Source organism: Euphorbia lathyris, chromosome 8, assembly GCF_963576675.1.
Source record: "Euphorbia lathyris chromosome 8, ddEupLath1.1, whole genome shotgun sequence".
Taxonomy (NCBI): Eukaryota; Viridiplantae; Streptophyta; class Magnoliopsida; order Malpighiales; family Euphorbiaceae; genus Euphorbia; species Euphorbia lathyris.
Window position 1 is genome coordinate 73,812,340 of NC_088917.1, and position 11,308 is coordinate 73,823,647.

Below are 11,308 nucleotides of genomic sequence, written 5' to 3' on the forward strand. Positions count from 1 at the left end.
TAAAAAAATTAAAATGACCAAGGTCAAGGTATGTGATTCTAATATTAGAGAAGACAAGTTTTATAGGTTGAACAAGTAAGAACTTCATTTTTAATATGTTTTAATCTATTTTGTAAATCATGTAATAAAATTCTAAGGCCTGTGTAACCCATCTTCCGAATGCAACTTGCATTTTTTACAACCGAGTGATTACATTTTATGCAAGTTAAGTGGGCTAACTAAACATTTTATGCAAGTTGAATGAGCTACGAGGACACTTTGAAAATTCAGGGGCCACTTATGTTTTTTGGACAAGTTCATGGAGGGAAATGATGTATTAAGCCATCTAAAAATGATAAAAAAAATTAAATAATTTATTAGTCCCCACATTTTTACGTAACGCACTGTTTCGTTCCCTTATTTTGAAAAACATATTATAAGGTCTCTATCTTTTGTAATTATTAACCATTTTGGTCTATTTGTCTATTTTTTTAGATTTTTAATCGAACATATCTTAGTTTGAGAACATCCATAGTACGATACAAAATGACCATGTTACTCTGTTATTTTGTGTCTATATATTTATGCAAAATATAACGGTTAAAAATCTTTAAAAAAAAACAGACAAAAGAATCAAATGGTTAATATTGATAAAAGATAGGGACCTTATAATATGTTTTTCAAAATAAGGAGACTAAACAGTGTGTTATGTAAAAAGGTGGGGACTAAAAAATTATTTACCCTAAAAAATATTTAAAAATAGTAACGTATCATAATAAAATTATATGTAACCCAAAAACAGGACACGTGTGATTAACACTAATACGAACGAATTAACAAGATTATGATGTAAAGTTTTTAGATTGGGTTTGAGTTTAATATTTTTTAACCCAAAAATGACACGACACAAATACAATAATTACCGAGTAAGATTCATACAGGAACAAATGACCCTGAGAGTATAGTATTGTCTTGATGTGTATAAATAAGTTGCTATTTATACGAATTGTTTTAAACATTGTGGTTTAGTAATTATCATGAAACTCTTCCATCCTATTGCAAACAAATAATAATTTAGAAAGTCTAATTTAATTATAATGTCCCACATACTTAATTATGATTTAATTATAGCTTTATGAGATGTTGTATAAATACTTAATTATGAGTATACTCGTTTAATTATCAGTTCTAGGTTCCAAAATCATTCATGGCTAATTATGTTTCTTCTCTCAGTCTTCTTCTTCTCCTCATCCTTAACCGCGTAGCTATTAGTTCTAATACTAATTGCGAAGTGATCTCTCGTCTCTTTGCGAGGGAACCTAGTACGAATAATCCTACAGTAGCTGGTTCTATCGAAATCTGGGATCCAAACACCGACTACTTTCAATGTGCTGGTGTACGGGTTGTTCGGTACACCCTTCAACCCAAACGCCAAATATTCCCAATTCACACTAGTGTTGATCGACTGGATTACATCGTTCAAGGTTATTAAATTAATATATCAAACTAGTTTTAACGTTTTTGGAAAAGTCTGAGTTTAGCCTAAACAAACGTTGAGTCGCCAAGTTCGGGTATTCAAAACTAAATTGGTACCATTTTATAAACATTGAAGACAATAGGGTTATTTTGTACATTGGGTTCAAAAACATTATTTAGTTTCAATATTTGAAATACTACATTATAAAGTTCTTATTAAATTTTATTTTATTCAATATTGTAGACCCTCCATTATTTAAATTACAAATTTGTGATTTACTCGTTATGAGTAAACTATATTAATGTGTAAAATCCAATATACTTTGACGAGTCAAATTTAAATACAAAATTTAGTATTTAATAAATTTCTCTTACTTGTCATCAATATTGTATTTTTGGATATACAGGCAATGTGATATTTGGTCTGATAATTTCCGAATGCTCTCAAGAATTAGATGGTGAGAAAAATGAGTGTCACCAGATTCTTCGTGTTCACAGTGGTGACGTGTTTTTTTCTCGTGCTGGAGAAACCTTTTTTATCAATAATGATGGAGATGAGAGTTTGATTGTCGTTGGTATCTCTCGCATCTCCAACACTGACCCTTTCCGAGTAAGAAACGATAATATATAAAATTTACAAATTATCACTAAGATAAATAATTTAAAGAACACATATATAAATAAAGATTCTCATCGTTTTATAATAAGTTTATATTTTGTTTTTGAATTATTTTATCTATTAAAAAATGTTTATTTTAATTGGTCACAGAGTTGTGGTGAAGCTCTTAGCTTGTTGGTTGGGAGCTTACCTATGACTCTAGAGGTCATGGGTTCGAATCACATTCGGGTGGGGTGAGTTAAGGGTTTTTCTTTATCTTTGATGTAATTTTCCTTTGTTTAATGTAAGTGCATTGTGCACAACTTTTATAAAAAAAAAATTGGTTACAGAGTTAGTTTATACATTGTGAAATACTGAAGAAAAAAAATACATATAAAATCTGATATATATTTAAAGAATCTTATAAGTTACGAGCAAAAATTATTATATGATATTCCTTAAAAGTAGAAAAGGTTGACTTACTTTTTTTTTCCATGTGTTATAGATATTCTCCCTAGGAGGTCTCACAAATATCTTAGCCGGATTTTCTTCAAAGTTTATCACTAAAGCTTTCAACGTTACTCATGAGTTGGCTACGAAACTTCAAAGGCAGATTGACCTTAGGGGTAGCACCGAATATATGACTGGTGGTGGATTTCATTTATCCAGTTCAACAACTACTCCACCATGTCCAAAACAAGAGCGAAAAGGTCCCTACAATGTCAATGATGAGTCTTTATGCAACATTAACACGAGGATAGCAAAAATCTCTGATCCTTCAAGGGCAGATCTTTTCATCCCAAGAGTTGGGCAATTGACAACCATCGACGTCCACCAACTCCCTGTTCTTGAGTCGAGCCAACTCAGTGTTACCTACACCCTTCTTCTAAAGGTGAGAAAATTTCTATTATGGTTTTGGACCTAACTGTTCATGGACTATTTTTGGTGTATTTGAGGACATAGTTTAGGAGGAACCGGTGAAAAAAACAAAATCTAAGGATTCACGTTTTAAAATTATTATTCTTTTATTTTAGTACGATTAACTATCAATAAAATATAATTACATAAATTAAGTCTCTATTTATTAAAAACGTTAACGGTAAACATCAAAATTTAGTATATTTGAAATTACATTTTAACAGTTTAAAAATAATATTTCATATTTATGATGCAACTTTAGCAAAATTGTACAATTTTATTTCAAAAAATATGAAATTTCAGGCGTGGATAAAATGAGTCACATACTTCTACCAAGAAGTAAATTTTGTCATACTTTTAACAAATGGAGTTTCAAGGATTTGAACCTCCGACCATTTGGTCTAAGAAGTTCTAACTATGTTAATAAAGAGCTTATAAAAAAAATTAAAATACTAGGGATTCATGATGTCTTTTCCTTTAATTATTAGAGTTGAATTGACTATAAAATTATATATGATAATTTGCAGGATGTTATGAGATTACCCCATTGGCAAAATGGCTATAGCGCAATTTACGTGGTGAAGGGTAAATGTCACATTCAAGTAGTGGATGACAATGGAAAGAATGTGTTCGACGGCATTGTAAAGGAAGGACAACTGCTCCTAGTGCCGCATAGCTTTTTGATGGCGGAACAAGCAAAGAGTGAGATAGTCGAATACATTACCTTCAAGACCAACGGTAACCCAATTACCTCTGAGCTTACTGGTCGAAACTCAATCATTAATTGCTTGCCGTTGGAGGTTCTTACAAATGCATTTGAAATTAACAAGGAAGAGGCTAAGAAGGTGAAGTTAGGAAGGAATGAGACATCCTTAGTTAAAATCATACCATAATATATCTGAAGATGTAGGCGCCTCACCTTTTTCTAGAAATTATGAATAATATTGCAAATGATAGAGACTAATGTCGAGTGTTTTTACTTCTTGTTGTGATAAATAAAAATTCTTAATACGAATTATATTTTTGCAAAGAGAAAGGCACATAACCTTTTGCTTAACATAGGTTCAGTCAAATGAAAAATGTTTAAATACATTATTTGCCTCCCGAACTGTCCAAAAAGCTTGATTGCCCCTCTGAACTTTCAAAGTATCATGATAGCCCCTTGAACTTGCATAAATATTCAGCCCTAACTTGCATAAAATGTAGTCAATTAATCACTCAGTTAAAAAGTAAGTAAACCCAGGAAGGTGTGTTGCACACATTTAAAAAAAATAAAATGACCAAGGTCAAGGTATGTGATTCTAATATTAGAGAAGACAAGTTTTATAGGTTGAACAAGTAAGAACTTCATTTTTAATATGTTTAAATCTATTTTGTAAATCATGTAATAAAATTCTAAGGCCTGTGTAACCCATCTTCCGAATGCAACTTACATTTTTTTACAACCGAGTGATTACATTTTATGCAAGTTAAGTGGGCTAACTAAACATTTTATGCAAGTTGAATGAGCTATGAGGACACTTTGAAAATTCAGGGGTCACTTATGCTTTTTGGACAAGTTCTTGGAGGGAAATGATGTATTAAGCCATCTAAAAATGATAAAAAAAAAATTAAATAATTTATTAGTCCCCACATTTTTACGTAACGCACTCTTTCGTTCCCTTATTTTGAAAAACATATTATAAGGTCTCTATCTTTTGTAATTATTAACCCTTTTGGTCTATTTGTCTATTTTTTTAGATTTTTAATCGAACATATCTTAGTTTGAGAACATCCATAGTACGATACAAAATGACCATGTTACTCTGTTATTTTGTGTCTATATATTTATGCAAAATATAACGGTTAAAAATCTTTAAAAAAAATAGACAAAAGAATCAAATGGTTAATATTGATAAAAGATAGGGACCTTATAATATGTTTTTCAAAATAAGGAGACTAAACAGTGTGTTATGTAAAAAGGTGGGGACTAAAAAATTATTTACCCTAAAAAATATTTAAAAATAGTAACGTATCGTAATAAAATTATATGTAACCCAAAAACAGGACACGTGTGATTAACACTAATCCGAACGAATTAACAAGATTGTGATGTAAAAGTTTTTAGATTGGGTTTGAGTTTAATATTTTTTAACCCAAAAATGACACGACACGAATACAATAATTATCGAGTTTAAGATTCATACAGGAACAAACGACCCCTGAGAGTATAGTATTGTCTTGATGTGTATAAATAAGTTGCTATTTATACGAATTGTTTTAAACATTGTAGTTTACTAATTATCATGGAACTCTTCCATCCTATTGCAAACAAATAATAATTTAGAAAGTCTAATTTAATTATAATGTCCCACATACTTAATTATGATTTTTTTTCTTAAAAAATTTGCGCAATGCGCTTACATTAAAGAAGAAAGAAAAATCCCCACCAGGACCGGATGTGATTCGAACCCATGACCTCCCAAGGCATAGGTAAGCTTTCAACCACTAGGCATATGATTTAATTATAGCTTTATGAGATGTTGTATAAATACTTAATTATGAGTATACTCGTTTAATTATCAGTTCTAAGTTCCAAAATCATTCATGGCTAATTATGTTTCTTCTTTCGGTCTTCTTCTCCTCATCCTTAGCCGCTAGCTATTAGTTCTAATACTAATTGCTAAGTGATCCCTCGTCTCTTTGCGAGGGAACCTAGTACGAATAATCCTACAGTAGCTGGTTCTATCTAAATCTGGGATCCAAACACCGACTACTTTCAATGTGCTGGTGTATGTAGAATTATGGAGGACTTAATTGAACAAGACTAATTTTATTATTTTGAAACTGAAATTTTACAAAAATATATTTGAACCACTCACGTACAAGCAATACATATATGCACTCAATTTATTGTTTTTATTTGCTGTTCACTCACTCTATTATTTGGTGCCCACACTTCCCCTTAACTCAATTATTTGTTTTATGCACTCTGTATTCAATACACAATTCTAAAGTCCTATTTATAGGAGTCTAAGTTGATTCCACGTTAAATGCTAACCACAATTTATGTCGGTGATTTGGAGTTTTCCTGAATAATCTAGAGTAGTGATTTTTCTTGTAAAATCTGGAACTTATTTTTGATCCACATAATAAGTCGGTGCTGCTGCAAAATATCCAATAGTGTACGGGTTGTTCGGTACACCCTTCAACCCAAACGCCAAATATTCCCAATTTACACTAGTGTTAATCGACTGGATGACATCGTTCAAGGTTATTAAATTAATATATCAAATTAGTTTTAACGTTTTTGGAAAAGTCTGAGTTTAGCCTGAACAAACGTTTGGTCGCCAAGTTCGGTTATTCAAAACTAAATTGGTACCATTATATAAACATCGAAGCTAAAATAGAGTTATTTTGTACATTGGGTTCAAAAACATTATTTAGTTCTTATTAAATTTTATTTTATTCAATAGTGTAAACCTTCCATTATTTAAATTACAAATTTGTGATTTACTCGTTATGAGTAAACTATATTAATGTGTAAAATCCAATATACTTTGACGACTCAAATTTAAATACAAAATTTAGTATTTAATAAATTTCTCTTACATGTCATCAATATTGTATTTTTGGATATACAGGCAATGTGATATTTGGTTTGATAATTCCCGAATGCTCTCAAGAATTAGATGGTGAGAAAAATGAGTGTCACCAGATTCTTCGTGTTTACAGTGGTGACGTGTTTTTTTCTCGTGCTGGAGAAACCTTTTTTTATCAATAATGATGGAAATGAGAGTTTGATTGTCGTTGGTATCTCTCGCATCTCCAACACTGACCCTTTCCGAGTAAGAAACAATAATATATAAAATTTACAAATTATCACTAAGATAAATAATTTAAAGAACACATATATAAATAAAGATTCTCATCGTTTTATAATAAGTTTATATTTTTATATTTTGTTTTTGAATTATTATATCTATTAAAAAATGTTTATTTTAATTGGTCACAGAGTTAGTTTATACATTGTGAAATACTGAAGAAAAAAAATACATATAAAATCTGATATATATTTAAAGAATCTTATAAGTTACGAACAAAAATTATTATATCTAAATATATGATATTCCTTAAAAGTAGAAAAGGTTGACTTACTTTTTTTTTGGCCTAATGCATACACAGCCCTCTAAAGTTGTCCGTTTTGTTCATTTAACCCCCTCATCTTACGGTACAACCCTTTAACCCCCTAAACTCCATAAAAATGGTATTTCTCACCCCCTTAACTTGTCCAAATTTGTCATTTTACCCCTTCTCAACTCATCGAATATCCTATTTACCCCCTTAACTCCATAAAACACTACAAAAAATTCATGTTATTGTGACTAATTGTTTTATGACCAAATTCGTTTTGTCACAATAAATATGGTTATTGTGACAAAAGTGAGCTTTTGTCTCAATAGCTAAACTATCTATAAAAGATTGTGATAAAATACTTGTTCTGACCAAAGTTTGTCACTATATGTTTATATATCGTGACCAAATTAATTTGTCAGAACCGTTCGTTGCTATATATATGGCGGGAAATTTTGGCGCAAAATTATAAACACGTGGAGACAAATATTTTGTTACAAAATAATTGATTCACTTGTGACGAATAATTTTACGAAAATAACATACTTCGACTAGTCACAATATAGATGACTATGGATACAAATGTGTTTTGTCACAATAAATAAAGAAATTATGACTAAATTTTTATTGCGACAAATATTTGTTATTGTAAAAAAAAAATTTATTGTGACCATTACTTATTATGACTATATATTTATTGTTATGATTATTATCACACTTTTCTCTTATCATTTGATTAGAAAACTTTTATGTAAGGATATTTTTTTCCTAAGACTTTTGCGGGTTTTTTTATTTGACTAAAGTTAAAAAAAAAAAATCTATATTTTTAAAAATGATTTTTCTTATTTATAAAAAATCATTTTCGAGATCATTTTTGCTATGTTGGGCTCACAAATTTTTTATGGGCTAATATTATATTATTTAAACAATTTAATGGGCTCACAAAATTTTATAAAATTGAATGCTACTCCATCTCGAACAACAAAAGAAATGTCATTTAGTGGTATGCATACAAATAATATTTGGTGATTTCACATGGTTAGATACCTAATTGACCATTTCAAGAACCTAATTGACCATTTCAAGAACCCACTTAATTTTCTGCATATAAATTATGGGTTGAATTAGATTTTAAGCCAAATAACATAATTAGTTTGATAGTGTCTTTGGATACAAATAATATTGGCACTATATTCATTTGGGTTCCCAAACTAAAGCTCCAAAATCAATTAGGACCTTAAACTATCAAAATCATCAATCATGTCAACTAAGCAAAAATCATCAATTGAGTCTCCATCATATCCTAAAATCAGAAAGTGTAGCTATTTGATATAGACTATAATAATCTTTGTGTTTGTTCAAAATGAGTTTGGGGAAGAGGGTCTGAAACTGTTCAACCGAACGAATTTCGGTGAGGGCTCAATTGATGATTTTTGTTTAGAATATGAACCCAATTGATGATTTTTGCTTAGTTCAGGGACCTGATTAATGATTTTGATAGTTTAAGGTCCTAATTTACTTTAAAGCCTTAGTTTGGGCAATTTTACCCTTAACGTTGGTAGCCAAGAGCAAATTTACCTCTAACGTTGAAAAATTGGGTCAATTGGATTATTCATCAAATTGTCTTCTTGGTCGTGAAAAATTTTAAAAAAATGTAAAAATAATTTGTATTTTATACGAGTTGGACAAAAAAAAATATTTCAGCGAATTTAAAAGTATTAATCTTCAATTCTATTATTAGATCACAAAAAAATATAAAATCTTTTTTTTTAAATCAACTTACGTGCAACCAGTGCAGAATAAGAAACAACTTATTTTTGTTTTGTAATAATGTTTGAAATTGACCCGACATGCCAACATTAGGAGTAAAATTGCTTGTGGCTGCCAACGTTAAGGGTAAAATTGCATTATTTTATACGTTAAGAGTAAAATTGCATCATTTTATACGCTAAGGGTAACATTGTTCCTGTCTGTAAACGTTAGGGGTATTTTTGCATCTTATTTTTTTTAAAAGAAATACCCAAAATTACAACTAATTACTATTTTATTATTTATTTCTAATTCTCCTTTCAGGTTCGTTCTTGTCTATGCCAAACCTACTCTTGCCTCCGCCGTCGGTCTCGCTGCCCTGGTAATCCCCTTTCTAATGCTCCGATTGCTCTATAATACATTTCTATATCGCTACTTATTCAATACATCCGGAAAATTAGCGTTTAATTTCATCATTTCTTTGATTCTATTTTGTTTTCCATTGATTTAGGGCCTGCCGATGTTCTGCCTTATGTGCATTTTTATTTGAAGAGGATAGCTGCTAGAGTTGTTGACAAGGCTAAGGAAATCTGCGCCAGAAAATCGGTAATTTGCGCCTGTTTTTATGACGATGATGAAGGAATCCTCATCTTCTCTCATCTTAACCTATATTTAACCTTTGTTTGTCTATACGTGTCCTTTGGAATACCTTCTAAGAATTGAATTTTTAATGCTGATGTATAGCTTTGTTGATCATCTAAATATAATTCAGTCCCATAATTGTTATACATCATTATCTTTGGCAAGAGTGGGTATCTTGTAAGTTGTATATATAAATCATAGCAACTCATAAATCAATTGGAGATCTTGGTTGCTTAATTAGCTATCCCATTAGGCTATAATATTTTCTGTTCCTACATGCTTTCACGAATGGATTTCCATATCATATTATCATGACCGACCATTTATAGCATATGCTCCTGGGATGATTAGAGATGCCTTAGCATATTATGGTTGTGTTGAACTCTTCCAGGTACCTGTTCCATACCCAGATGTCATGATTGTTGATTTGATTATTCGAAAATTGTTTAATATCATATTTTACATAGAGTTTTATTGTGTATTGTAAATTAGAGCTCTTACCAAGGATTTGAACAGTGAACTCATTTAGCACAAACGAGCTCCAATGATAAAGCGTGGATATGGTCAAAGGAAAATGTTCATGTCCATTTCTCCGACTAGAAAGCTCATTTTCGGGTTCGTTTTGTGGGTTTGTGTTTCTCTTATTATACTCTCTGTTTTTCTGCTTGGTAATTCCTTAAATTGTTGTGTAGTGTTGTTTAGTACTGTTACTGTTAATTCTTCTCTTGTTTCATGGTTTTTTTCGTTTTCTAATTCTTCTTCTGTTAATAATGGTACTACTGTTAATGCATATTTGTGGAATTTGAATTCCACTTAGAATTTTAGAAATGGAAGTATCAATGTTGATCAAGGAAGTATAAAAGAGAATATCCAGGAAACAAATGCTGAAAACTTTTCTTGATTTGAGTGAGAATAAGAATCGTAAGTAAGTGTTTTAGGAAAGACTCATTTGGATACTTTATTTACACATGTTAACTTGTTAAACTTTTGAACTATGTTCATGTCAATGCAGGATACAAATGAAGTGCAACACCAACTTTCTGTACTGCTCTTTATTGGATTGGCTTGTGGCTTCTCAATGATCATTTTCACTAAGTTCTTGTGGCCAAACTTCTTCATCTTTTTCTTTGAAGTTTGAAGATATTTATCTTTTCAATAATATATAATTATGTTATATTGTACTTAATGGCTATAATCTAAATGATTTTTTCCTTTGTTGTGTTAAATGCAGATGAGCCATTTTCTTCCGTGGTTTTGGAGATTGTTCAACTGTCTCAAAGTTAAAGATCATTTTTAGATCTAGTGTTGCTTTTAAACATCTTATGTGTTCAATTAATTTTATTAGTTTGGGGTTTAGTTTTTACTATTGTTAAAACATTTTATATTTTTATTGTGGAAAGGATGGAATATTTAATCCATTGATATAAAAAATGTATTATTTTTGTTGCAATTATTTAGTAGGATTATTTATATAGGTTTGAAAAATTAAATGTGCCACTATTTATGTACATTGCAACTATGATTTTTTTTTGTCATGGTTTTGTCATAACTACTCTTAAATTTGTTATTATCTTTTTGTCACAATAAATTGATTATATTATGTGAAATTTGGTTTGTCAAAATATTATTGGTCATATTAAATTAATTCAAAAAAATATTAAGTTTGTCACAATATGCTAATCAATTAATTGCAACAAATATTACATTTGTCACAATTTAGTATCAATTAAATGTAACAAATTTTGTTTGTCACATTAACTTATTTTGTTACAATAAGTCTCAGATTTTCACTACAAGAAAACAGTGAGTTAGCAACCGAAATTTCGGTTGCTA

General features: G+C 30.1%; 1 protein-coding gene and 1 long non-coding RNA gene across 4 annotated transcripts; both read left to right on the top strand.

Annotated features, from left to right (window-relative positions):
- The first annotated feature begins 1,183 nt into the window (after positions 1–1,183).
- Positions 1,184–4,019, top strand: LOC136203466 (11S globulin seed storage protein Ana o 2.0101-like). The gene is made up of 4 exons (XM_065994626.1): positions 1,184–1,463; positions 1,863–2,065; positions 2,559–2,945; positions 3,499–4,019. The coding sequence occupies exons 1-4, from the start codon at positions 1,187–1,189 to the stop codon at positions 3,862–3,864; spliced, it is 1,233 nt and encodes a 410-aa protein (XP_065850698.1). The 5' UTR covers positions 1,184–1,186; the 3' UTR covers positions 3,865–4,019.
- Positions 4,020–9,157: 5,138 nt separating this feature from the next.
- Positions 9,158–10,865, top strand: LOC136203371 (uncharacterized). 3 transcript variants are annotated; one of them, XR_010674811.1, is made up of 3 exons: positions 9,158–9,215; positions 9,345–10,570; positions 10,707–10,865. It is a non-coding gene; the product is annotated as an uncharacterized lncRNA (long non-coding RNA). The 3 variants fall into 3 exon arrangements; XR_010674810.1 differs by having other exon boundaries at positions 9,345–10,400; positions 10,488–10,865; XR_010674812.1 differs by having other exon boundaries at positions 9,345–10,090; positions 10,293–10,865.
- Positions 10,866–11,308: the final 443 nt, after the last annotated feature.